The 27,935-nt window shown below is 39.9% G+C and overlaps 3 protein-coding genes across 5 annotated transcripts; 1 reads left to right on the top strand and 2 right to left on the bottom strand.

Annotated features, from left to right (window-relative positions):
* Nucleotides 1–158: 158 nt before the first annotated feature.
* On the bottom strand, nt 159–4,045 carry LOC122990845 (NFKB activating protein). The gene is made up of 8 exons (XM_044364383.1): nt 3,485–4,045; nt 2,731–2,811; nt 2,574–2,635; nt 2,387–2,482; nt 2,264–2,306; nt 1,977–2,180; nt 865–1,014; nt 159–629 (listed from the first exon to the last, which is right to left on the bottom strand). The coding sequence occupies exons 1-8, from the start codon at nt 3,886–3,888 to the stop codon at nt 455–457; spliced, it is 1,215 nt and encodes a 404-aa protein (XP_044220318.1). The 5' UTR covers nt 3,889–4,045; the 3' UTR covers nt 159–454.
* Nucleotides 4,046–6,038: 1,993 nt separating this feature from the next.
* On the top strand, nt 6,039–11,342 carry zbtb33 (zinc finger and BTB domain containing 33). The gene is made up of 2 exons (XM_044364053.1): nt 6,039–6,386; nt 7,895–11,342. Exon 2 carries the CDS (start codon nt 7,897–7,899, stop codon nt 9,769–9,771), a length of 1,875 nt encoding a protein of 624 aa, XP_044219988.1. The 5' UTR covers nt 6,039–6,386; nt 7,895–7,896; the 3' UTR covers nt 9,772–11,342.
* Nucleotides 11,343–12,803: 1,461 nt separating this feature from the next.
* tmem255a (transmembrane protein 255A) lies at nt 12,804–23,061 on the bottom strand. Of its 3 annotated transcripts, none has more exons than XM_044364283.1 (10): nt 22,563–23,060; nt 20,957–21,099; nt 20,354–20,416; nt 17,512–17,601; nt 16,222–16,287; nt 15,945–16,033; nt 15,721–15,792; nt 15,138–15,300; nt 14,886–15,032; nt 12,804–14,143 (listed from the first exon to the last, which is right to left on the bottom strand). In XM_044364283.1, exons 2-10 carry the CDS (start codon nt 21,053–21,055, stop codon nt 14,000–14,002), a joined length of 933 nt encoding a protein of 310 aa, XP_044220218.1. In that variant the 5' UTR covers nt 21,056–21,099; nt 22,563–23,060; the 3' UTR covers nt 12,804–13,999. The 3 variants fall into 3 exon arrangements, with proteins under 3 accessions (XP_044220218.1, XP_044220215.1, XP_044220217.1); XM_044364280.1 differs by having other exon boundaries at nt 22,567–23,059; XM_044364282.1 differs by lacking the exon at nt 15,721–15,792 and having other exon boundaries at nt 22,567–23,061.
* Between the last annotated feature and the right edge of the window lie 4,874 nt (nt 23,062–27,935).

The following is a 27,935-nucleotide window of genomic DNA, read 5'->3' as shown; positions in this document are numbered from 1 at the left end:
TTGTTTAGGTTGTGAATTACTGGATTTTTAAAAAATCTCTAACGGGTGAATTTCTCACACCTCATGACAATGGGTCACAAGTGGACACTTTAAGGAAGCCACAAATGCCGAGTGTCCATGAATGTAGCTGATTTTACAGAAAAGTCAAAACGACAAAATGACTTGATCAAAGTTTATTTATTCTGTTCAGGATTACATGTGAAAATTTACAAGAGGTTAAACCATGAAATTAAAGACTAGTTCCATTAAGTAAGAATGAAGCAAAACAAAACTTTTAAGGTGCCAGAAGATGCTGACTCCCGTCTTTACACATTTCTTTACATTTAGAATATAAAAACCCTCCCTGCGCTCTGCACATCCCTCTAAAACTCAACGTAATAAAACACCTCAGGTCACAAAACAAAGACTAAAAGGTGTCTAACAGGATAGTGAGTGAAAACTGTAGATGTGACGTTCACTTCTCCTCCTTGCCTTTGGTTTTTCTGTACACCATTTCCCTGAAGCTGGACAGGATCTTGCTCTCTCTCTTCCTTCTCTCCTCCTGGTTGAAGGAGGCCAGCGCTCTCTTCTCATCCGCGCTGTAGATCTGGTTTTCCTTTCTCAGACGCACGGCCTCCATACGACGATGTCTGCAGGGTCACGTTAAAGTCATCAGTATCACAGAAAGAACAGATTGATGCTAATTTGTACTTAACATGAAATAAATGTTCTGCTGTTATGCTTTAGCAAACATTCTTGGAGGCAAAATATATGTATAATGTGAGATAAAAGTGATTCATGAACATCACCAAATATTGAACTGCTGCTGTATAAATCGTATCCTGGCCGAGGTGAGTTTTTAGTTGTATTTTGAATATCACAAACCTGCTTCCGCTCATCACGTAGCCGGACTTCTCGAAGTTTGCGATCTCCTCACTGGTGAGACCGATCTCTCCTCTTCTCGGGATACGTTTGCCTGCTTTCACGTACTCCGCCATGGCAGCACCTTCACCTGGCAACAGCGCATGACCAAAGCTGGAGGAGGAAAAAAAAAAACAACACATTAATAAACAAGTCAAATCTAAAACAATGGAGGTTAAAATGACTTTTAAACAAGAAACAGAACAACTGTGGGGCTGCAGAGTGTGAACAAAATACATGAAGACTTGTGATTATATGTGACGTAGATTATTTATACTTTCTTCATAGAATATTGATCCGCACATACCACTAACAGCAATGTTCAGGAGCCAACTTCAAGGACTGCAACTATTTGCATTATTGATTAATCTGCAGATTATTTCCTTAAGTAACTGTTTGGTCTATAAAAAATGAAAAAAATGTGAATCACAAGTTATAAGTTAGATATTCGGTTTACTATCATAGAGGACAAAGAAACGCAGTAAATATTCTCATTTGAGAGAAACAGTGGATTTTTTTTTGCATTTTTGCTTAAAAAACAAAATTATTCTCACTCTACCAATTTAATGATCATCTAAAATTGTGTTTGTATGCCGACGTTGCCAACTATTAAATTAATCCCCAACTATTTTGATCATCAGTTAATCATTTTGAGTCTTTTTAAAAGAAAAAAATCTGAATTCTCTGATTTCAGATTCTCAAATGAGAATATTTTCTGGTTTCTTAGTTTTCTGTGATAGTAAACTCAATATCTTTGGGTTGTGGACGGAGACATGAAGACATCACATTGGGCTCTGAGAAAATAACCGACAGGTTGATCATTAATGAAAATCGTTAGTTGCAGCTCTACAAAACCAACTGAATTTTGTGATTCAGGGTTTCAGTTGATGATTAGAGAAACAGGAAGGATCCTGTGTGTTGATTACAACACTCTGCTGAAACACAAAATGATCACTTCCTGTCTTCTCTCATTTGAAATGTTGATATTTAAGATATTTTCATTTCAAAAGTGAAATAAATTGTGCAGCTCCGGACAAATTCACCCGTAATGTGTCTACAATGACAAATGAACTCACTCCAAAGGCCGGTCGTCCTGGGACATATGGGTGAGCGGAGCTTCAGGTCCCACCAGGTGTTCATCTATGCAGGTTTTCTCCACCCACATCACCGAGTTGGGATCCTCTTCCTCTTCCTCCTCCTCCTCCTCAGACTCTTCACTGCTGGACTCGCTGGACTCCTTGCGGCTCTTCTTCGCCTTCTTCTTCTTGGACTTCTTGGACCTGAAGAGGAAACATCTGGTTAATCATCACGTCCGGTTCTGTGTGAAGGAGATGAAGACGTGTATGACATGTATGAACTTTACTTTTTGCTCTTCTTTTTCTTTTTCTTCTTCTTCACTTCTTCCTCTGAAAGACACAAACATAATATTTAAGTTTATAAAATGGATGAAAAAAACTTTATTGAGTTTTTTTTTAATTAATGTTACCATCTGAATCTGATTCCAGCTCGCTGTCTTCCGAATGCTTTTTGTTCTTTCTTTTCTTGGATTTCTTTTTCTTCTTTTTCTTCTTCTTCTTTTCTTCTATAAATGACAAACAGGATTTGATGTAAATTCAAACAATACACAGTATCACAGTAAACGTATCCATGTATAAACACTGTGTGTGTTTTACCTTCTGAGTTGGATTCTGAGCTGCTGTTTTTCTCGTTTTCAACAGGTGTGAATTCATCAGAGCTGATGGAGACAAAGAGGTGAAACGTCAACTTCTGGAAGTTCAGTTCTGGAGCAAAAATTTTGGAAAACATGTGGAGGAGGGTTTCTTGACTTACTCTGGTTCCTTTACTCGTGGTGAATATCCCCACACTTCAGGACAGCCCAACTCACCGATCCGCTCTCGCTCTTGCAGACGCCTGTAACACACAGACGAATATGAAGTCACACAAAAGTACTGCGACTATATCACAGATTCAAATAAATGGTGTTTAAAAATAGACTTCCACGTTTTTTTTTTAACCTGAGTGTTTAAAACAGAATTCAGATATTTTTTTACATGTTCAGCAGCTACTGTTTCTATCAAGAGACACAGTTCAAGTTGTCTTGTTCATAGTTCTGAGCGATATGGACAAAATCAAATATCACAGTATTTTTGACCAAATACCTCGATAATGATATTGTGATAATTGAGATTTTTGATAAATAATAATCATCAGTAATGACGATGTAATGACTGAGTGCGTAAAGTCAAATAATAGAACAGTCAGACTGTGTACATGTGTTATTCATCTGGTACGTTTATACGCGGTTAACAGGTCACATTTACTGGGATTTACATTGTTATGTTTACATTGTTCTCTACTGTAGATGTATGAAGACTCATGTTAAGACTTAATTTCATCTATAAAAGGGAAAACTTCAGCTTTCGTTATGGGGCCAAATATTTTTGTTGGAGGGCCACTATTGGCCCACGGGCCGCTATTTGCCCACCACCGTTTTAACCCTTCTCTTGTGAAAATCCAACTTCATGGAAAGTCAACCTTGAACTGCTGGATTGTCCCTTTATTGATTAATCGTGTATTTGGTTACCTGGCAATAAAAGCCTCTTGTCTCTGCCGCTGAGCGTCGTCTCTCTGCTGCTCGTAGTAATATTCATCCCGGTGTTTCCCGGCTGTGTCGCGCTGCTCGGACCAGCTGTTGTTGCTGCTGTTGTTGTTGTTGTGACGCTCTCTGGACCGGGATCGGGACCGGGAGCGGCTCCGGTGTGGGCTTCCGATTCGGATCCGTCTGATGTTCCTCGCCTCTCGGAACCGACGCTCCCGTTCTTCGCGCTCCCGTTCCCGGTTGCGCGGCTTGGGGAGCTTTGGCCCGAAGCTGTCCGGAGAAAGGCTCCGGTCTCGGCTGTCGCTGCGGCTCCGGGTCCGAGGTCTCCGGGCCCGGGGACTGCGAGCAGGACCGCCGCCGTCTGAGCTGGACCGGTCCGACAGAGGCATAACGTTACCGACAACAATACACAAATAAACTACAAATAAAGATTTAAAGTCTGGATTTAAAGGGAATCAAGGAAGTTTACAAACTATCGCAACATGTTTCTACGCGAGAAAAACGTCTAATAACAGGAAGTACTGACGCGTCTGTCCACTAAATGAATCCGGTCCCCCTGAACTGGTAATACACATGGTTCCGCTTGTATATGTAATAGTAATGTTTAGCTTTTCAATAAATAAATAATGAGGATAGCATAGATAATTATAATGGGTTTTTTATTTTAAGTTTTTTATTCACAAATATCGTTTGTCAAAAAATGCCAATATTTTCTCTGTTCTTTCATGATTTCACATATTTTTTAAACTCTCAATTCTCTTCAAATCAGCAAGAGTATATTTGCAATCAATTATTATAATAACATTTTTGAAAACATATAGAATTGCCTTTAATTTATTTTAATGTACCTATTTACTGTATTTATTATTTTTTTATTTTACTGTCATTGTCTTCATCCATCTATTTTGTATTTCCTGTTATAAGACAATGGTGAATATTTGGACTGTGATGAAATGGAATGTGTTATGATGAATAAAAACTAATAATAACAAAAATGAAAATAAATAAATAGATAATAGAAAGATTTGGAGAAATATTTCGCTACGAAATAAAGACATTGTTGCTTGCTTTGATTGCAAAAAATGATTCATATAGTTATATTATTAGGCAAATTTTACATACATAAATTACAAATTTCCTAATGTTTTTTTTGTTTTGTTTTGTTTTTGAATGATCTTATTACAAAGATACACTGAAATCACCGAAATCGATATTTTTTTAAATCATTACTTCATTTATTTTTAGATCACAAATTTTCTTGTGAACAGGACAGAGACCATCCCAGTTGTCAGGATGTGTTCCCCCTGATATAATGAAGGTGGTTTTAAGACAAAGATGAAACCTTGTGTGGAGATTTTCCATCTACAGTTCCTTCCCTGACCTTCTTTTCTCAGTAAAGTGGGCTGAAAAATGAAGCCAATGTGGGAACACTAAAAACTGCAGTTCCTCGAATGGTCACTTGAGGCTGGCTCCAAAAACGTCAAGTAGGTCTATCTGCAGACTTGCAGCATCTACAAGACACACCCACTTTACTACACAACATGCCCACTTGATTAGGTTTAGGCATGAGCAAGGGGATGGTTAGGGTTAGGGTTAAGGGTGTAGCTGTCACTATTTCAGTGTGTTTTCAGTTCATGAAAGTTAATTGTAACATTTTGGTCGCCTAAAAAGTCTTGCTTAGTGTTTGGTTGTGCTAAAAGACCTTCTAAAGAGTTGGATGTTCAGTTTTTTTGCTAGCGAAAATTAGCATTAGCATTTTCACAGTTAACCATAGATTGTAAATGCACCATGCTAGACAAGCTAGCAGCTAGAAGCTAGTGTTAGGGTCAGCTCCAACCTCTCGTCCAAACATGGTCACTTCTGGCTCAAAAAATCCAAGATGGCGACGGTCAAAATGCAAACTCGAGGCTTCAAAACGGGAGTCCACAAACCAATGAGTGACGTCACAGTGGCTACGTCCATTATTTTTTAAAATCTGTGAATATGACCAATGCGATGAGGCATTATGCCTTTTGGAAATGATCACATATAAGCTATAAAATCACAGTTATGTGAATAAGTACACATTTCCTCCAAAACACAAAACCCTCCTTAAAACAACAGTCAGGTGCCCATCCATCCATTAGATGGAGCTCAGTCAAACTTTATTTTACGTTAAGCCCAAATAAGCAACTAGACTTTAGGAACAAGCACAAAAAATGCAACCCCTGGCTACCAATATTTGTAAGCAACTACAGAAAAACAAGCTAAAAGCAGCTTATAATAAGTGGAATTGGCAACTAGATGGTACCATGGATGTATAAAGAGGAAGATGGTACTAGCATACATGTATCTATGGTTACTAGTTGCCTTATTTATTTCCCAGCTGCATTCGCGAAGACCCGCCCTCCTCTGCCTCTGATTGGCTAGTACTCACTGCCTTCTTTGGTTGGATTGGTTAGGTTTAGGGTAGGAGTATCAGGGTCAGCCAATCAGAGGCAGAGGAGGGCGGGTCTCCGCAGAATGCAGTTGGGGGAAAAAAACGTGTACCACTTGCAGTTTCTATGCTTTTATAGCGAAGGCAGACTTGTTGAACCGGAAGCTATCTCGACTTTAAGAAGTAAACAATTTTGAACTGAAATAACGTCCAGACACTATTTTATAGCTGTATTTAGGCAAGAATGAAGCCACACTGTTACCTAAAATGTGTCTTTAAATGTAACCTCCTTGTAGTTTGATGGCTGTAATCTTTTACACGACGGCGACTCCTTGTGGCAGCTCAGTCAATGAGGCAGTCGTCCGTTGGCAGGAGGCTGTCTGTTGTTAGCTATTGTCTGCAGCCAGATAATCGCCCACAGTCGCTGGTAGCGGGCCTGCTTTGTCTTGGCAGAAAACATCAAGGTTGCAGGTAAACAGCGTTTCATCTTATAAACAGCTATTTGAAGCAGTGAGTTTGTTTTCACTGTAGCTAGAAAGCTAACAAGCTGCTACATAGTAGGCCGCGCTGTCCGCCTAAACCTAGCTTAAAGAGGGAAGAAACACGGCCGAGCTGGCGGTATCTTTGTTAGCTAGCATCAATAATAATAGTGATATATTTGCAAAAGCACCGTTAAAGTTAAGTTACATAAATGTATTTCTCCACATGTGCGTTGTCACGCAGGTCTAAAATGTCAGTTAGTTGCTGTTGTTTTGTTTCATTACCACATTCATACACTCTGTTCCCGTTTGTATCAAATAACTGTGAGACACTTATGTGTTTTTTTTCTTATAGAGCTTTTTTTGTCTTTTGCTAAAAATAACGATAATTGGTGTTTACTCAGTTTATTATGTACACTCAGCTCAAACTGTAATCATGCAGTTCTGCAGCAAACCTCTAACTTACCTGCATGAAGGTTATCATTTTAGTTTTTGTTGAAACTGTTTTGATTCAGTTTAAAAGACAGGTTCACAGTTTTATAAGTCTGTCTTAAAACAACAGTCAGGTGTCCATATGAGTACTGAAGAGGTTTGTAATCATTCCTCTAGTTCATACTGGCTGTTAAAACATCCCCTTTAAATGTGTTTTCAATGTAAGTGATGCGGGACAAAATCCACAGTGTGTCCACACAGTCATTTAGAGCAGAAATGTATTTACAACTTTTTCTGAAGCTTATATGAGACTTCAGCAGTCTGAATTTCATCAGTCATCAAGGTGATGGTCTGTTGATTGATCATCATCAATCACCAGACGGCACAGACGTTTTTTAATTTTCAAGTATTGATACCGAGACTCATTAATTATGTATTGGTTGGGCTACATTAGAAACATCTCTCAGTAAATAACAATACAACAGCTCCGCAAATTACAATCTAAATGATCATGAACTTGACATTAGATTTATTGCAGTAGGGCTGCAACTAACGATTATTTTCATTATCAAATAATTGTCAATTGAAAAAGATATTCAGTTTACTCAAATAAATATTCACATTTGAGAAGATGGAATCAGAGAATTTGGGGGGAAAAAATCTTTAAAAAATGCCTCAAACGATTAGCAAAATAGCTGGCCATTAATTTAATAGTTGGCAACTAATCAAGCATTTAATTGTTGCAGCTCTAAATTGCAGTGTTTGACTGCATTAGTTTCAGTTAACTGTACCTCATAAACTCACACAACATCAAACAAAGGTGTTGGAGGTTAAACTTCCTTTAACAGACTCTCTGGATTAGTCAGGTATTCCTGTCCTGCAGGTGTGTTGATTAACTGTTAAACTGGAAAAGCAGGATGTGGAAACGATCAAAACTGAATTTGAGCCAAATCTTTAACTACATGTCTTGTTGAAGCACCAAGCCATATTCTCCATGTAAGATTAACTGTACTTTTCTTCTGCATTCAGAAGAGTGATTGTTTCTTCTTCTCTGATTTCTCTCCACAGACATGCCAAGTCTAAAGCTGATATCTGCAACCGACACGCAGTATTCAGCAACTGTGCTGAAGTCGATGAACGAGCAGCGAAATCATGGATTATTTTGTGACGTCACCATTATCATACAGGACAAGAAATTCAGAGCTCACAAAACCATCTTGTCTGCGTCGAGTACATATTTCCACCAGCTCTTCAGCGTAGCCGGACAAGTGATCGAGTTAAACTTCATCAGAGCCGAAATCTTTGAAGAGATTCTTAATTACATTTACAGCTCCAAGATTGTGCGTGTTCGATCCGACATGCTGGAGGAGCTCATAAATGCTGGACAGATACTGGGGGTGAAGTTTATTGCAAACTTGGGGTCACCGTTATCACAAGTTAAGGGTTTGCCCGGTTTATCTAAGGAGACAGAAAACAAAAGCGACACATCCACAGAGATGATGCCGATCATCACAGAGTCCTTCTCAATATCTGCAGAGGAGTTCAACCAGACAAGCAGACCTGTAGGTAATGACGACGACTCGGATAGCGATGTTATGTTTGTCTCACAAACAGATGTTCAAGCCAGAACAGCCAATCAGAAAGATGACTCTGTTGAGGTCATCGATTTGGAGGGCACTGATTCGGAAAATGTAGCAGCGAAGAAAAGTGAAGAATCAAATAATACGGTAGCAAAAAATAAAGTCAAAGCCACCACTCCGGTGAGAACACAAGCTGCAAAGCCTCCCAGCATCGGCTGTCTGAACACTAGTATGCCAGACAGCAGCCCTCTACGCAGCCCAGACAGCTGCTCCAATAACTCGTCTTCCCCCGCCAGAGTTTCCTCAGGAAGTGCTCCCACAACACCAGCCAGGTCACGCAGCTTCACCCCCGAACCCTCGAGTGCCTCTCAGTCGTCTGAAAACAGTGATATTATGGGAGTCCACAAAAAGCAAGTTTCTACTTCAACTCAGCAAGGGGATTTTAAAATAAGGCTGTTAGATGTGTCGAGCACAGAAACTCAAACTAACATTTCCAGATCAAAAAAGACAGTAACGCTCAACACAGCTACAGAAATTGATTCCATTTCATCAGGATGTAAAGTTTATGCTAATATTGGGGAAAATACTTACGATATTGTCCCAGTGAAAGAAGATCCGGGTGAAGGCGGCTCTAAAGCAAATAAAGGGAAGAGATCATTAATGGCAACGCCCTTGAAACCGTTGGATAAAACACCCGTGTACACAAAGTCCGGCCCAAACAAGAAAAAGACCAAAACAGAGCTCGAGGATCACTACGAGCTGATCATGGATGGAAAGACTTTCTACGTGTGCATCGTCTGCAAGCGCCCCTACGTGTGTCTGACGAGTTTGCGCCGTCACTTCAACACTCACTCGTGGGAAAAGAAATACCCGTGCCGCTACTGTAACAAGGTCTTTGCCCTGGCCGAGTACAGAACTAAACATGAAATCCACCACACAGGAGAGAGGAGATACCAGTGCTTGATGTGCAATGAAACGTTCATGAACTATCAGTTACTGTCCACCCACTGCAAGCAAGTCCACAACCAGGATCCCAGCGGGAGGAAAGAGAAAGACGATGCAGACAACAACTTGTACCGCCTGTTGCCGTGTAAAACCGTGCAGATGAAGCCGTATTCATGGACCACAGATGGGCAGGGGGTCCCCGTCATCTCTGAGGACGGCAGCGTGCATCACATAACCACCGTCGGCGAGGACGTCCACTCTTCCACTCAGAGCAGGATGTTGAACTGGGACGACATCTTTGTCGAGCCCGAGGCTCACATCCCGTCTGAAGCCCAAGCCCAAACCCAACCAGGGACAACGGTGACCACTCCGACTCAGGGGGTGACAGAGTTTGACTTTGTAATACCAGAGACCTACTGAGCGACACTCGCTGCTCCGTTACTTTTGTGCCTTTTAGGTGCCCCCCCTTTTTTTTTTTCCTCTTTGGTTCCATGTCAACAATATTGTTCCTCTATAAATGCTCGTTAGTGTCAGCTGAAGGTACGATCACATTAGCCTGTCCGTTCACTGAAGTCGCCCTTCACTCAGTTCTGGAAAAGGGTCCTGATGTGAGAAATGAATATTTAGAGGAGCGAGCGCAAACTGTAAAGTCTGTGAGAGCAATATTGTACTAAAATGGCGATGAAACAGACCAGTTTAAAGACTTTTGAATCTACACAGTGCAACAGTGTTTCTGTTGACAGACGGTGCACTAATGCAGGAAACGCACGCTTGAATTTTTTCAGTGGAGATGGAGCAAATATTCACAGGATGGAAGTGTAATGTGACCGCACCTTAACCCATTGTACTCTACTTTTATAATAGCTGTGATCTTCTGTTTCATCAGAAAATGATAATGACATTAGTGACAAATATAGAAGAGGTTCACACACAGTAAAATGAGGCGTTTAAAAAAAAAAAGTCATACAAGAATTGAAAACTGGCCCAAAAGGATGAAGATAAGAAAATGTCTCCAAATTAAAGGAAATAGTGATTAAGTTTTTAATGTGAATGGCACATTACAGCCTGTTCAGATGCTTCATTTCCTTTTAAAGCCTCAAATTTTATCTCAGCAGCTAAAAGAGCTGAAGCACAAACCAAATCGTTGAAATAAGACGCTGGAATAGTATCGAATCCGTCTCGTGTCAGCAGCAACTCTTTTAATTCCAAGTTTGAACAATCAGTGAAAGACATTAGATCCATTTCGTAAAGTGGAAACGGGGTTACCTCATTAAGAAAGTGAAATCATAGCTGAGATTTATTTCCTCTGGTGTGGGTACAGTAAGGTTTCAAGATGTGTATAAAATACTGTACACAATGAAATAACAGTTAATGGATCAATTATAAATCTGTTTTTTGAGGATCAAATGGAAATTTCAGCTGGCGCGAGGAGTTTTTCTGGACTGTGACATTCCTGCTTCCCATTTTAAACTTATTTCTCTCTTCTTTGTACAAGAGAATCGCAATTATGGCCTGAAATATATTTTGCATCATGTGATTGTTGGCAGTCCCACATCTGGGTTATTGTGGCAGGGAAGATATTCAATGTTTATTTAATATTCAGTCATTGTTGTCCATTAAGCACCTGTTTTATTTTTTTTTGATCCATCTGTACATTATTTTTCTTTATGATTATTATGTTACTTCTTAAATGAAATGTTATTTCAATGCCAAAATCTGCTCGCTACTAGGCTAGAGATTTTGCTTACAAATACGATGATAGGATTGACATAAACTGAGGATTATATCAGTCCGTACAGATAGCATCTAGCGTTGGATCATGCAGAATTTTGTTTGTTTTTTTTGTAATAATTTTCCTTTTTTTTTATCCAGTTTTCAATGTGTCAGAATGTAGTGGTCAGTACAAGTAAACAAGTAGTGCTAACATGGAAATTTATTCCACTTCATGTCATTCAATAACTCCAGGATTTTTAATAAACAGATTAACTTTGGTGTGTGTGATGTACAGAATATATTTGTGTTTAATACCCCCTTTTTTACTCTTTCACATGTATATATTAGGTTAATATTGGTAGACTAAATGAAATAGTTATTAAAATGCTTGTTTCTGTTGGCAGTTCACAAAATGTCCCTTTCCTGTTAATTAGAAATGAGGGTTGTCTGATGGTAAATAAATTATTCTTTTACTATTTTAACTACCAGTATATAAACATGTCATTCTCTATGTTGTTGTTGTTGTCTTGGCATATCTTGTGTTTTCTCAAAATGAGGTGAAAATAATCTTCTGTGCCTTCAGCTGCTCCCACACTTTGTGAAATGTGTTGTAGAGAACAGAAAAAAAAAGGTCTCAACAAATGATACATAGTCCTGTCTGTGCAGCAGCAGGAGATGATTAAGGATAGAAGTCATTTAATCATTAAGTCGATTGTCAGAAAATCAATTGTTGAAGTAATTTTTGAAGCAAAAACATCTGGTTTCAGTTGTTTGAATGAAAATTTGCTGGTTTTCTTTGTCTGTTTTGGACTGCTGGTTGCAGAAAACAAGCAATTATAAGATGTCGCTTTAGGAGATGATGGTGGACGTTTTTCACACTGTTAAAATATAAACCAAATAACTGAGTAAACAAATAGCAGTTTATTCGATAATGACAGTAATTGTTAGTTGTAGTCCTACAGCTAGATTTCTAGCATAATCAGAAAAAATATTTGTATTAAATCATGTTTATATGTAATAATATTGAGAGAAATAGTTAAACCTTTGTGAAAAAATATGAATTTCTAAAGCATAATAGTTCAGAATTTTTCAAGTCTGTCCTAGAACAATCGTCAGGTAGTCAAATAAACACTGACACATTTTTCTTGCTGTAATCATCCCTCCTGTTCATACTTCATTAGAAGATCACTTCATGATGCACTTACAGTGTAAGCGACGGGAGACAAAATCAACAGCCATCCTTCAGATACAAAAATATATTTATAAGTATATTTGAAGCCAATACGAGGCTTCAGCTGTTCAAAGTAGTCAAGTTGATGTCTTTAAAAGTTGCTGCTTTTAGTGCCAAAGTCCCTGTTTTTGTTACTACTGCCACAGCTGAACAAGAAAACACAGACTGCTGAGACACAAAGAGGGATTTTTTTACTAAAAAGACTTAAACTGTGGAAGATATTCACTTTATTTGATTAACTCAGACGGCTGAAACTTCATTTTATCTTCAGATAAACTTCTGAATACATTTTTGCTCAAAATGAGGCTCGTGAATTATGTCCCCCTTAACTTACACTGTAAGCACATTTAAAGGGGATCTTTTAACAGCCAGTATGAACAGGAGGAATAATTACAGGAAGAAGAACCTTTGTGTTCATTTGAGCACCTGACTATTGTTTTAAGACAGACTCAAAAAATTATACCAGTCTCTCTAATGTAGATTAGTTATAAAAGAAACAGACACTTTGTCAATTACACAAAACAAATTTTAATGGCAAGACATAAAGAGGAACTGACACTTATCAGCCCCTGAGAATGTGTAGTTAAAATTATAAAATGCAGCGATTCAAGCTGACAGAGACAGTTTCATGGACTAAGTTACACTTAAACCACAGTTTCTTGTTCTCTTCCCAGTTCTTGTATTAGTCTTGTGTTTTTCATGATCTCCCATCATGTCAGTGAGTCCAGCACCGACTGTTCACACTCTGCTTACTCTTTACAAAGGGACATGTCAGCTCATATGTGATAATTATTACTAATTACAAAGAGAGACATACAGTATATATGCTTACCTGCTTTGCAGCATTTAGTGAAAATACCATAAATAATGAGTGTAATTTTATCCTTCCTTAACAACTACTGTAGTAGTTCACCACACATTGGCTCAAGATAGTTTAACATGAACTGAACAGCAGATAAATACCATGATCTGTTTTACAATACCTTACGCTTAACTGTGCTAAAGGAGCATCTGTATATCATACTGCTGTACATACATTATGGGCATTTAATACCTCCGTTACAGCTAACTTTGCCTTTGATAATGTACAGCGACACTAGCAGTTAACTGTCGGTGCCTAAAGCTTTACAGTTTTTAATGATCTAGCTGTCTGTCAACTCAGGGAAAGACACCAAAAGTTTCTATCTAACTCAACATTCATCTCACAGAGGGGTCACAGCTGTGCTCGTCAGTCCAGATCCTCACAAAGCGAACAGTGAGGACGTGATCATCTGTACCATCTGAGGCAGGAAGCATTTACAGTAAAGAGATGTGAACAAAATGCACGAGCTGGCGGAGAGTTTTTGACCTTGTATAGAATAAATCCAGGTGACAAATTGCTGCGGCGCTGGAAGTCCTTTTGCATTAAGGCAGATAGATGTGTAAACAGGTTGTCTCTTTCTGGATGTATGTGCACACACACAGTGCAGGTAAGAGTGTGAGTGGTGCCCTGGAGACAGATACTTGCTCCCTTTAGGTGGGGCTGAACTCAAAGTTAGCATGCTCTGTGGCCTTCCTCCTCCTCCTCCTCCTCCTTACCTCTGTTTTTCCACAACACATTTCTGGACGATTGTGAGGAGACGTTGTGCATTGACACGGCTCATTCAGCATCTTGACAACACCTGATACCGTTTCAGGTGTCTTCCTCACTCACTCGGAGCACTCTTAGGGGCTGTACGGCGGGGGCTTCTCGTCGGGATGGTTGTGAGGAGGGGAGTACTTCGGGGGGACCATCGTGGGCCACAAGTGACTGCCTCCAGACTGGGAGTCGTCTGACAGGCCTGAGGAGTCAGCGAACATGTAGGAGCCCTGGGAAAGTAAAGCAAAATATTTATTAGAATGACAAGTTTAATAGTTTTGAGTCAGAATTTACTGCTTCTGACTATCAACTGCTGGCAATAACAGTTTAAAGGTGAAATCTGGTTATTTTCTTACTGTCAAAAAATCCATGAAAAGGCAAAAACCAACAAAGTCTGATACATCTTATTCCTCTGTGCCACAAACCTCCATTGTTGTCCAAAAACTGTTAAAAACACATCAGTGAGCCACAGCGTTGCACCAGCTGTCATGTTCCTTCATTATCATCAACACGGGCGCTGTAGTTTATTTGTTTTTTAGGAAAGTCTGTCGCCCGTTCTTAAAGATTTACGTCTTCAGTGGAGACAAATCAGCTTGAGACAGGCTGCAGAAGTTGTAAAGTCCTGAGAAACAGACCACTGCAATGTTGGTTTTGGTCCTTTCATGGGATTTATTGACAATAAACAAATATAGAATATTCAGCTTTAACATTTAAGCTCATTTCAGATTAATACTGAAGTAAGAACTGCCACAGGAATGCTACACATCTGATACATTTCATTTCCATGTATGTTAATAGCATCTTGTCAGAATACTGACTGACAAATTTTAGGTTGTTTAAAAAAAAAACTGAATGAAACTCTTCAACCAAAGAATTAGAAGTCAGGAAATATTATTTTAGACGCAGAAAAAGAAAAATACGCTCATCAAAATTCAAATCACATGCTCATCATGCAGCATGACTTCTTTGTACCTGCACGTCGTAGGCAGAGTAAGGCGGCAGGCAGGGGGCAGCGTTGTAATACGAGTTGAGGGAGGTGGTGGGCGGAGGAGGCTCAGAGGGGATGGGCGCTGAGATGGCCTCCGGTTCAGATGCACTCTCTGTGGTTGTAGATGGTGTCTGACAAACACATGAAACAAGAGTATCAGTGATTCTATAAATGCAAATCCAAAACATTACAGAACTAGGAATTTTCCATGTCTGAGTCTTCCTGACTTGACGCACCATGTCTTTGAAGCCTCCCAGCACTGCTGCAGTGATGATACCCAAGAAAAGAGCCACAATGTTGAGGATGGTGGCAGACCATAAAAGGTGGTAGAGGTACACCACGTCTTTGCAGCTCTTGACTTCTGTGTATTCGTGGTAGCCTCCGATCACCTCTACTCGGCTAGCCCAGTGGGCGGGACAGAGAGAAAAACAGCCTACAGTCAAGCCACAAGAGTCACTAACAGCGTTTTTTTTTTTTGTAGTTTTCAACAACACACTCACATTAAACCACAACAGGCTCTTAACGTTTGTATTCAGGACACATGAAACAGGTTTTGGTTTATAGAGAAAAATGAGCGTGTGGCTGTAAAAGTTCAGATGGTTTCTGTTCAAATCTGAGTGATGAAACCACTGAGGGAAGCTGCTCGAGAGCTGGGAAACACATGAGGACAAAGGTGGACATGCAGAGGAAATGGCATCTAAAACACGTTTCTATGGTGGGTTATATTAAAGACACTACAGAATCACTTAAGTTCAATCATCACTTATCAAAGAGAACAGTCATTAATGGCTAATATGGCTCTAGAAGAAAGGGACCTACTTCCAAATCATGGATGATTTCCTAAACTTTTTCAAAACATCTTTATTCTGAAGTCCCATAAGAGGATGTTCTCTGAAACAAAGGTTAAAAGAAAAGAAACATTCTTGTTCTGCAATGCAAAAAAATCTCCCACAAAAAAACAACGGTACACATCAAAAAATCCAAACAATCAAAGCAACAGTGCAAAGCAAACGGCCACAGATTCGATCACGCCGCGTACTCACTTCCCACAGTTGTACAGGTCGCAGCAGTAACATGTGTTGTTTTTCACGCGCAGGTTGCAGGACGTGCGCGATGATGACTGGCAGGGTACCTGAAGTTCAGAAATGGTTTTACATCCCTTCACTTTCGTACACTTTCAGACTCTTAACAATGTTCACCGTCAATGTTTTCATTCATGTGTTTCTACAGACTTTAAATACAGAGTTCAGGTCTAAGACAAACACTGAGGATGAATTCATCACATTTCTTGTGAAAGGAGAGTGAAAACGTGTTTCTTACGTCACTGTCAGATGCAGTCTTACTGGAGTGATACTCACACCGTCCGGCATACAGAGGCCTGAGGTCCTGCAGTACAAAAAATATCATTTTTATCACTGCACACTTCATCATTTTAACTTCAGTCTAAAACACAACGAATCAGAGGGGAAAAAAGAGACTCATACTTGATTATTGGCTAAAATGACGATCATGTTTATATAAAACAAGACTCATTACTCCAAGAATGAGCGGTTAGTTTTATGGGTTAAAGTATATTATATATTATTAATTTTTAAAGTGCATTTTTAGGCATTTCTATGCTTTTATTACAGTCAGTAGTAGAAATATGGGAGAAAGAAAGTTGCAACAGAGGCCCCCTTCATGGTCTGTCCACATTCTCTGATCCCTGCTTCTCACATGTGAATATTTTCTGGTTTCTTTAGTCTTCTATGATCGCAAACTGAATATCTTTGGGTTGTGGACTGTTGGTCAGGACAAAACAAGACATTTGAGGACGTCAGCTTGAGCTTTGAGAAACAGCAATCAAATCACTACAAATCTTGTAAGTGTTGCCTTCAGTTCAGTAAACTGCTCTCTTAGTCAAACAAACCGCTGTGACGGTCAGACTGAACCTCTGAACAGTGAATATTTGACTGGATGAAGCCACTCTGGATGTAAATCATCAATACTGCAAATAATCAAGTCTAATTAGTAGTAAAAATCATAATTTTATTATAAACTTAATTGTGCAGCTGTACATTTGATGTACGCTCAATGTCAAGTATGAGTCAAAAAGTATGAAAACATAGAAAACGATTATGTATAATCTGCCATCAGCTTCACATCATCTCTGCAGCAGATTTCTTTTCCTTCTGCTGTCTAATTAAAGATTTCATGGGCGGTTTCAAAGGAGACTTTTCCATTTTTCCGTTTCACTGAAATCAGTGTCAAATGAAAACCCACTAATGGCGCTCGTCTCCTTTTTCACCCAGCCATAACTTATTTTAGCATAATTGTTTTAAGAGTGCATTAGTGGTTATTTATTGTTTTATGTACTTTGCGTCATGGAGAATCCTCTCCTTCGACCACAAAACAGGGCGCGGCAGCTGCTACTGACATATATGAGCGCTGCCCTCTCAGCAAGACATACATTTACCGATACGTCTAATGCAGTTATAGTTCATTAAGCTTTTAATGGGGATGACATTGATTAATAAGCTTGTTATATGTCTGAGCATAAGTGTTATCTAATTACATAATTACATAACATATTAGTTTAGTTCGATAAATAGAAGCTATAGTTGTACTTACAATATGCCTCGCAGCAAAAACTCCGTCTACAATCGCACAGCAGAAGGCGGCAACCACTCCAAAACTGATGAAGACAATAGATGCCACTAACTGTAAAAGAAACATGAAAACAGAGTATCATCTTCATCAGCTTCATCACTCTGTAACAGCTGAGTTTTATGGATGTAAACATGCACTATTTTGGTTTTTAATTGCTTCCTCTAACCACCAAATTAAATTAACCTAAATACATCTGCATTATATTTACAATTCACTTGTACAACACTAATGTGTATCAGTATAAACATTTGCTTCTTTCCAAGTGTGAATACACCTAAATGAGAAATAGGTAGAGGGGTTTGTGTGCTGCATAAAGGACAACAGTGGCAGAGAGCTGTGGTTGTCACCTAGCTCCAGTGGTGTTAGCGGCTGGCACGGTGCTCAACTCTTTATAGGAACCCTAACCCTGAGTTCCCCCCCTACCTCATTCGCCTGACTCTCCTCCTTTCACTCCTCAATGAAAGACAGCATGTATTCAATTACACATCACACCACCCCGTCTGCAGCTGCCCCAACTCGCAGGAGGGGAGGAGGTGTTACTGACACAACAGATTCAACAGCCAGAGCTAACGGGCACTTAGACCTACAGTAAGCCAAGAATACTACAACCAGCTCTGAATGCTAAAATGTAAACATCCAGCAGTTTATCCTTGAAAAACAACTGATTTTCAATAGTTGGACTGCTCCTTCTTGTCATTATTATTTCAGGTATTTGGTCATAAAACAAAGTATTGGACAAGTTGGAATTTTGACCTGATGGTGGCATTACAATAATGGCAACATTAATGTGCCAGATTTTTATGGCAATCCATCCGATAATTGTTGAGACATTTCACTAAAAAGCAAAAACGTCAACCTGCCAGAGTAAAAGTAAGAGGATCACATAAGTCAGTAGGACTCATCCTCTGGGCAGCGTGAATGTTTCATAGCAATAAATCAAATGGTTGTTGAGATAATTCAGTCTGGATCAAAGTGGTGGAGAGACGCACTGACCCAAACTGTGTGGATAAAAATCCTGGTTTGTGTGGATTGAGCAGTAAATTCATTTTATTATGTTGGCTGACCAATAAAAACAGCTACCTCGGTGCTTGTGGTGGGCCTGAGTTGTGAGGGATGAATTTAATTTTGTATTTCAGTGCCACATAAACAGCAACCTAACAAGTCCACTACATGAAATAATAGTAAATAAAAGTTTAAACAATTCTACTTTGTTTTGCTTGTCTGAAGGTAAAATGTTGAGTTCACTTTTTAATGAGGAAATTTTAGTTTTGACAAGATTTATAGAAAAAGTCAAAATGTCCTTCATAGCAGGACTTTTCTGTTAAAGGGGAACCTGAGTAATCTAGTACTGCACTTACATAAAGGTGGACTGACAAAAACATGGTGGAGTTTCCCTTTAAATTGTTACATCGTATAATTCAGTCTTCTTTTGATTTTGTGGGTTTGTTTGTGATTTGTTACTTAGTCATCATGATTGTTGTTGTGTCTCATACTGTAAGCCTAAATGTGCTGGATTTCTTGGGGTGCCAGACACTTAATTAAATAAATGATCTGTAACTTTATAATTGTAGTTTTATAAGTGGTACCTGATGTTCTGCTTTCAGTTCACATTTATATCTTCATAATTATTATTCTTTTTTATCATTCTTCTCTTCTCTTTCAGCTCCTTGTTGACACTTCGACTGACAAAAAAAACTTCTTCAGCTCTTCCATCTTGTGTAACAATTACTGCTTTCAGTACTTAACTCTACAGCTGACACTTTAGTTTAATACACTTTAACCGGCACTAATTTCTTTCAGGACTTCAACTTCAACTGACACTCCTGGTTTAATGTAATGTATAACCTGCAATTTGACTGACTTTTCCTTTCAGTGCCTGAACTTTAAATGAATCTTAAACTCCGTCCGGTCCTTTAATTTCAAGCAATATATCAACTTCCTTCAGTGTTTAAACTTAAACTGAAATCATCTTTCAGCACTTTCATTTTAACTGTTATGTCAATGTCTTTTACTATTTGCATTATGACTTCAACTAAAACCTTTTCAGTATTTCAACTATTTAAAATGTTTCAACTACAAAATGTCTGGAGGGAGCTCACTTTTTCTTATTTTCTGAAAATTTTGCAATTTCTGGTAAATCATGTTTTCCTTTATTATGACTGATTTATTATTTTTATCAATTTCTTCTTAATACAAATATTATGGAAAATGATTCTATGGCATATAACGTACTTCTATTGTGTACTGTGACTAGACAAACTATAAATAATATCAACACATTATCATGTAATAACATTTCGTGGAAATAAACAAATCAGAGGCAGTGTGTAATCTGTCAATGCGCGCACACACACACACACACACACGCTGACTCTGCTGCGTTGAGAGAAACAGAGTCACGGGGCAAACTCATTCTTCATTTCAGTCATGACAGACCCTGCCCTACACCTCCCACCTGCTCCTCTCCTCTGCAGTTTCCTTCCCAACATTCCAGTGTGGGACATCTGTCCTCCTCCTCTTACACCCTACGTCTATTTCTGGCTGCGTCTCCCTTGAAGCCCAGGATACTTGCTCCAATACACAATGTAAACCCACAACCTCCTCAGGCCAAGTGAGCCTCGTAGCTCGGGGTCAGATCTGCTGCGCCTATCTCCACACTGACAACATAATCAAGCCGCAGCCTGTTGTGAGTTAATAGAGAATCATATGCAGCTTAATGACAGTTTTCTGCGACTGTAGAGACACAGAGACACCGAGCGCTGAAAGTGATCTCAATATAAAGAAGTAATATGAATCCTCTCACCATCTGCCTCTTGTTCTCTATCAAATGAGAGCCGATAATTCCCAGGAAAGAGCCGAGGCCCAGCTGAAAGGAGAGAAAATAGTTGTCAGGGCTTTTATCTAATTTGACAATCAAGCTTTGATTTAATGTCATGCTCCAATTTCTGTCTACAACATCATCAACTATTTACTATTCCAGATAAGCAAAATGCAATGTGTTTTTATTTGAGGATTTATGAGATTCTCTCAGTCTTATGAAGCGCTTTTCAATTCATTAGTTTTTTTCTTTGTAATTTATAAATCCTGTAGCTTTGAGATTTCAACGATCTGCTCAAATTTGAGGGTAAAGTTGGAAGAAGCCTTTTCGGAAATGTAATTGAGATACAGTTGGCAGCGTTCCCGATGGCTCTCGAGTACTGTGAAGAAAACAAATTTATGGGCAAAGACACTTTACCTCACTCAGCCTCTAATGACAGTGATGCTGAATAATGAATGTGGGGAAAATTCACCCCACAGAGACCTTCAGTAATCAGAGTCCAGGAGTGGAAGGAGCTCCCTGAAATCACTCTCACACTTCACGTATTATGAAAACTGAACAGTGAACAACGTGTGAACGTTCACTCACAATGAGTCCTGGGTAGTAGCCGCCCACCGTAATGTTCTGCGTCCTGGTAGTCGCTGCCAGGCCGAAGATGAGGATCAGCACGGATACAATGAGCAGCATCACTGTCACGATTATGGATTTCCTCTTCCTCCTCTTAAAGGAACCTACAAAACAACAAAACATTCACTTGTCATACTTTGGCATGAACAGTGATGTGATGTAAAAATTAGAACATGCCGCTGTAGGGTTGGGCGCCGCCGCCATCGCCGTGATGCCATACCGATGCCATACCATGCCAGCCCCCTCTGTTACACGTCATTCCTCTGTCTCTTTCCCCACATTTCTCTTCATTATATTGTTGAAGTGACTAAGAATAAGGCATGAAAAAAGTGCTGATCCTTGTGCTGTATGTATGTATTTTTAAAGGAAATATGCAAAAAAAAAAAAAAAACATCTTTACAAAGTGTTGTTTAACTCTCAGCACAGTTATAAAGAGGCTCATCTTTTATCAGCAGAACTCTGGAGAGGATGATTTATGACTTTGACTTGATGAAATGAAAGAAATACAATCTGTAATCTATTATTTAGCATTGTCAGTTGATTGTTATCAGAGTGTTGCACACTCAATCACACATACAGGTATAGTAAACAGCTGGAATCACAAAATAATAGTCAGGTGCCCACATGAACACTGACATTATTCCTCCTATTCATACTGGCTATTAAAAGATTAATTCTTAATGAGCTTTCAATGTAAGTGATGAGGTCGTTTGGGCAAAAAATGTATTCAAAAGTTAATCCCAAGCTAATACAAGGCTGCAGCTGTCCAAATAAGTCAAAACAATCTGGATATCTTCAAAGATTTCATGCTTTTTAGTGCAAATGTTCCTCTTTTTGTTACTATTCTTCCACTTCCACTCAACAAGAAAACACATAGAGGGAATTTTGCACTAAAAAAGACAAACTTTGGCAGATATCCACTTGATTTGACTCATCTGGATTGCTGAAACCTCATATTAGCTTCAGCTTAGATACATTTTTTGCACAGAATAGGGCTTGTGGATTTTGTCTCTAACCCTAATTAACTGATTGTCTTACTTGCTGGTGATGCATTTTCTGTCCATGCACTAATCGATTAATCTACTACTAATAATGGTGCCGTCCCTAGCCTATAACCAACCCCTCTGTTCAGTGATGCTCTTAAACAGTGACCACTTTTCCTTTCTAACATTTGCCTTGCAAGCAAACTCATTAGATGTAAAACCGGGATCCTCTCTCTATTTCCACTAGTGAAAGAGCTGCCATATTCATAAAATTTGCATGGTAGCAGCAGGGCATCCTGCACAAATCAGGGAGCCAAACACCCAGGCTTGATGCGGTTACTCAACGTCGCCGCACCTGCAGTGACGCTGCGGCCTGGACGAGAAGAAAAAAAAAACGGTCTGATGATGCAACGAGTGTTTTGTCTGTTTTTTTATAAGATTGACTGACCGTTAACGGACACAATGAACGACCGTTAACGACTACAATATTAACCTTAATGTGTAGGGACACTTATCGTTTAATTAAAATCCATTAAAACGAGTTAATTAATTGATAAAAAACCTGCCGTTGACCTTGCACACACCTACCCATGCTTGTTTCCGAGAGGCTCAGCCCGCTGGATTGGAGGCTCTGAGTAGGAGGCATAACGGCCGGAGGATGTTTAACGGACGATCCTCTTGGAAATAATTAAAGAAAAAAAAAAACAACAGTCACGACTCACTGCTAAACGCTTTATATCTGAAAGCCAGCATGAATTAACGCCGTGTTTCTCGGCAGTACTGCATTGTCTGACAGCCCTTTCCCTCCGTCCCTGCTCTGTCTGAGGCCGAGTCAGTCTCATTTACATCCCCGCGGCGGTTGATATGTCTGTCGGTCTCCTTCCTCACGGTGTGTCGGTGTCGGACAGTGGGTCGCTGCTGGCTGGCTGTGTGTGCGCATGTCACACACACATACTGAAAAAAAATACAATACTCTACGGTACAGTAGTTACTCATATTTAAGCAGTGTAACGTGACTTAGATGACGTTACCAACGTATGAATTTCAAACTTTGAACGTACGTTACACCGCTACGTTCGTTACTTTACGTTATAACGGGCAGTTGGCCGTTTTTTTCACCTGCTGTATCCTAACTTTTACATCAAATGTTGAATTGTCAGAGTAACTAGGTCAATATCATATCTTCTGTGACACAATTCAAATTATATGATACAACTTTGTTAAGAAAGGTGATTTCTGCTCATCTAAAGAGTAATTCGAGGTCGAAGTAACTGTCTTCAAACATTTATCTGTCATTTTATCAATGAAAGATGAAGTTTCAACATCTGGAACAGCACTTAAATTTATTGCCATACGTCCATTTGACACATATGTTTCCCATAAGGTGCTTCACACAATTCCACACATCATAGCTTTAAGTCAACAGAAATTGGCCTTCCTGAGAGATGTTGTTTTCTCTTTTCTCTTCTAAGAAGTGACTCTGTGCCTCTTTCTTAACCTTCAACATGTGTGGCTAAGATATATGATTGTTACAATAGTTACAGTCAATAGCAAAATCCTGTAATATACAGAGTTCTGCAGCAATGAAGACACAGTTCGTCATCCAGATTACATCTATATTCAAATTCACAATAAATATAATAAATACAATACATAACATTTATCTGAGTGTCAGTCTCTATTTCAGTCCATAACTGTGACTTAGTGCATAAAACATCCATGAATCTAATTGTTATATCTCACAGAATGTATTCACAGCTGTAGCTACCTCACATTTCTCGTGTATTTGTTACAGTTTTCTACTTCAACCAGCATTCTAGTACACACTATCACCTGTATATGAGTGAATCAGGGCTACTATAATGGTATTGTGCAAGTTACAGCAATACTGAACTGTACTTAAAGCAAGCAATGTCTAGCATGCAATGATTCTGGACTACACTGAACTTTCTCAGAAATTTCTCTATCACTCATAGAGAAATACAAAACATTTTCAATGTAAAACCATGAGGCTATAACTAAATGACATAGTAATATTTTTCCTTTAAACTGCATACATTACGATATTAACATTCTCCACAAACAAGTGCAGCTCTGTAGCATTTAGCTGTTTTGTTATATAAGGCATTTGACAACATACCAATTTTCCTTGAGCTATTGTATATGTAGGAGCCCAAATAAAACACTATGCAAAGTAAAACCTGGTGACCTACCTGCAGGACCATACTCAGGCAAAAGAATACTTTCCACTTTAAGGCCAGGAACTCAAGCTTGCTAATGTGAAGATGGTAACTTTGCTCTGTTGGTGATCGTGTGTGGGACCCATATCTGATCACCCTCATTTTTCCATCCTGGTTTAGGTAGAGGACTGGGCCCTGTTGAGAGGCACCAGTATGGAGTATGAAGGGACGGTTGAAATCTGGGTACATTAGCGTTTGTTAGGATGTTTATGAGGCGCTCAAGGATCTGATGGTTGAAGGCCCATTGTTTTTCCCCTTGTAGGCTTGGGTAGTGGTGAACTTGTGAACTTGACTTTACCTGGAGCTGCTCATACAACAGTCTTGCTTTGCATGAGAAATATTGCATGTATGCTCGATAATAGTTCAGGAAACCTAGCAGTCTCTTGACATCCCCTACAATCTGCGGAGTTTTCTCTTTCATTGCCTGGACCGCCTCTACATCTTTTGGATCCACCCTCACCCCGTTTGAAGACACCAGTCAACCAACATACCTGACCTCCTTGCAAAGTAGTTCACACTTTTCTGGCCTCAATTTCAACCCTGTGGTGCCGCATGGCTTGGAGTACATGGTGCAGCATCTCGACATGCTCTTCAAAGGACCTGGAGAAGCAAAGGACATTGTCTAGATAAGGGATGCAACACTTATCCCTCACTGTGTAAAGCATTTCTTCCATTTTTCTTTGGAAGGCTGCTGGTGGGTTTGACAACCCTAAGGGTATTCTGACGCATTCATATAAACCTCAAGGGGTTGTGAAGGCAGTCAGGTACCTGGAACCCTCTGCAATGAAGCCTTGGTGATAGGCTTTGCCCTGGTCTGAGATGGAAAACCAGCTCTAGCATCGAAGCGAGTCAATCAAGTCCTGTATGCGGGGCAGGGGATGTTTGTCTGGCACAGTCTTTTTGTCAGGCAGTCGGTAGTCGATACAAAGGTGCAATGACCCATCTTTTCTCCTAACACAAACAAGTATGATTGGAAATGGGGACATTGACAAGTGGCCACCTGCTCTTACTGATCTCTAAGAGGTTGTCCCCAACACTCAGCTGTTCTAAGGTTGTACTCTCTTCTGAGAGTTCATATAGGACAATAGGGTCAGACGTGTCAAAGTTAGGTGGTACTCTGCACACATATGCATTATTTTTCCAGCTGGGATGCTCACATCCTCTCTATCCACCCTGATTGTGGCCGTGCTGTAGTGTGGTGTCTTTTGGACCTGCATGAAGTGGACCATATTTTTTGCCTCCTCTTCTTCCACACCAAGTGCTTTTCAGAAGAGACTAATAACCATAGCATGTGCCTCAGCAGAGGACTCTTGACTATTAATCATCTCTTGGAGAACATTAGTCCCTAGAAGAGGCTGAGGGAGGGGGAGCTGGCTGACCAGTAAGGGGACCTGTATTGCAAGGATTGCATTGTCATTTTCTGTGAGGTTGACCATCAGCTCCACCCATCTGTCATATGAGAATGACTGTCCATTTGCAGGATACAGATTGAGGCTTTCCCCTGGGTCAAGAAGGTCTTGCAGTAGTTGTACTGGGTGACTGGGGATAAATGCCTCTCTCCAGGACCTGTCAATGATGCTTACTTGTGAGCTACAGTCAAATAGCATTGTTGCTACATAACCACTGATGAAACATTTGAGGAGACTCTTTCTACCAATCAGTGGTGCTGTGCAGATGGTATTTTCAGGGGTTACTAGTGTCTCTATAGAGCAGGGGTCACAAGCTCTTTTGCAACGATTTTTTATTTTTATTTTGTGTGTCGCTGCTTACGTGTGGCACTTATGGGGTAGGACTGGAAATGTGGAACAGCCTCTGGTTGTCCCTCAGCAGAGACCGACCCCTGTTTCCATGCTGCCTGGCTCTTTTTAAACAGCCAACAGCCAGATGTCCTGGATCCCCACACACAAAACAATGGTTACAGTTCTCTGAGTCGTGGTGTGAACAGTCAAACAGGCATTTTACCCTTCCTTGTGAGAGAGAACTGGCCTGGTGTGGGAGGAGGTACTTTGCTGGGAATGGACATAGGAGGGGGTGTGCCTGGGGCTGGCCTAGTGTTTGGACAGGTAGAGTCTTTGAGTGGGTTGCATGTATGACTGCTATTTGCTGGTCCATTAATACTGGAACTATGTTCATTAAAGTCTCCACCTGAGCACTGAGCTGTTGTCTTGTCTGATGTTCTTTCTTGTCTGCAGATGATTTCCACCATCCACCCGAACACTATGTGTATGCGTTACTTTCTGTCAGGAGACAAAACCTAGCCTACGCTCATGCTCATTTTTGCCACTGATTATTTTTATTACCTGGCTGATAATTTCCTCATCAGTAACTTTGCTGTTTGAGAGGAGTGACCTCTGCTGCTGTCTCATGTCCGTATGCTTGGACCCTTGGCCCTGGTAAATGGTGTGGAGGAAAACCTCCTGTATGGTTTTGGGGTCATAGCAAATGTCTGTGGTGGCCTGCTTTGATTGTAAGAGGATTTTCTGTTTGAGTCCAATCATGCGATACAGAAACTGTTTGGGGGGGTTCTTGTTCATTTTGTTGAACAGCTTTGTACTGGCCTTTTCACCAAGATGAGACCTGAGGAAGCCCCTGAGTTCACAGATTGTTATTTCATCTTTATTGGTGAGCATGTCCTTGAAGCCACCTGGATTAACAATCTTCAGCACACCTTGGATGACCCATATGAGTTTTTTGCATGTTGTGGGCATTAGGTGCATTGATCTGATGAAGCAGCGGTGTTGTTCCCTAGGAAGAATGAAGACCCTCCTGAGGCTCTGATCTCCCCTTGTGGACACCAACCAGTTGTTGTCACAGTTGCAGTCACATCACCTTGCCTTGGCCTTTGTGGTTCTGTTATCACTGGATCTGTTCCCCTTGGCGATTCTGGTGGAGACGGATGCAGGACGAGCCCCCACAATTTGTTACGGGTCCCAGAGTTGGTACCACAGCAACTAACCTGTAAAATACAGATAGAGCATTCAGTTCATCGTCCAGATTGCATCTGGGGCGTGGGCGGAAGTTTCCCCCTGAGACAACCTGGGGCGCAACTGCTCCGGTGCCAAAAGTTCCACCTGAATGCTGCTTACATTTACATTTACATTAACGAAAACACAGCAATTCCTATTTTCAGGTGATTATACACTAATTAAAACATACTTATAAATATTATATTCCATTTCTGCCAAGTCTGTTCTGCTAGATGCCACTAAATTCTACTCACTGTACCTTTAAAACAAACTCTGTGTAATTCAAATGAAAACAAATACAAGCACTAACCATAAATTAACAACACATCAATTAGCTAAAATGGAGTACTCCTTACTGAGAGTAGAAAGTAGTTACTAACACTAACTGGCATCCATGATGGTCTCCACTTGAGGATATCTCGGTGAAAGCAGTGGTTAAATGTTTGAGTGACAGCCTGCATGAAGTCAAATAAATCAAGTTTAGTGAGTTTAATGATTTTTATACTTATGTTATTGTTTATTACACAGATTTGTAGCTACTGTGGTGCAGCACACCGAAGTCAAGGCGGTGTTCAGGCCAGGCATCAGGCGCCACCCCCTGTCAGAAGAACACAATTGCATTCAAGAGCTGTTGGACATACAGTGAGCAGCACATGAATGATTCAACCTTCATGAGGTTATGCTCTCAAATAAACAGAACAACATACATTTTTTTGTTTGATTGTAGATATTTTACTGTATATGTAAGTTA

This window comes from Thunnus albacares, chromosome 10, assembly GCF_914725855.1.
Source record: "Thunnus albacares chromosome 10, fThuAlb1.1, whole genome shotgun sequence".
Classification (NCBI taxonomy): domain Eukaryota; kingdom Metazoa; phylum Chordata; class Actinopteri; order Scombriformes; family Scombridae; genus Thunnus; species Thunnus albacares.
Note: the sequence above shows the minus strand (reverse complement) of the source record. Positions and strands in the feature narration are given on the sequence as shown.

Excerpts from the sequence above, each read along its gene's own strand:
- LOC122990845 (XM_044364383.1), bottom strand. The coding sequence starts at position 3,888 with ATGCCTCTGTCGGACCGGTCCAGCTCAGACGGCGGCGGTCCTGCTCGC. Across the intron at positions 2,812-3,484 it reads CAAGAGGCTTTTATTGCCAG|GCGTCTGCAAGAGCGAGAGC; the intron begins GTAACCAAATAC and ends TGTGTGTTACAG. Across the intron at positions 2,307-2,386 it reads GCTGGAATCAGATTCAGATG|AGGAAGAAGTGAAGAAGAAG; the intron begins GTAACATTAATT and ends TGTGTCTTTCAG.
- zbtb33 (XM_044364053.1), top strand. The coding sequence starts at position 7,897 with ATGCCAAGTCTAAAGCTGATATCTGCAACCGACACGCAGTATTCAGCA.
- tmem255a (XM_044364280.1), bottom strand. The coding sequence starts at position 22,624 with ATGCCTCCTACTCAGAGCCTCCAATCCAGCGGGCTGAGCCTCTCGGAA. Across the intron at positions 21,100-22,566 it reads CCTCTCGGAAACAAGCATGG|GTTCCTTTAAGAGGAGGAAG; the intron begins GTAGGTGTGTGC and ends GTTGTTTTGTAG. Across the intron at positions 15,033-15,137 it reads TGGGAGGCTTCAAAGACATG|ACACCATCTACAACCACAGA; the intron begins GTGCGTCAAGTC and ends TGTGTTTGTCAG.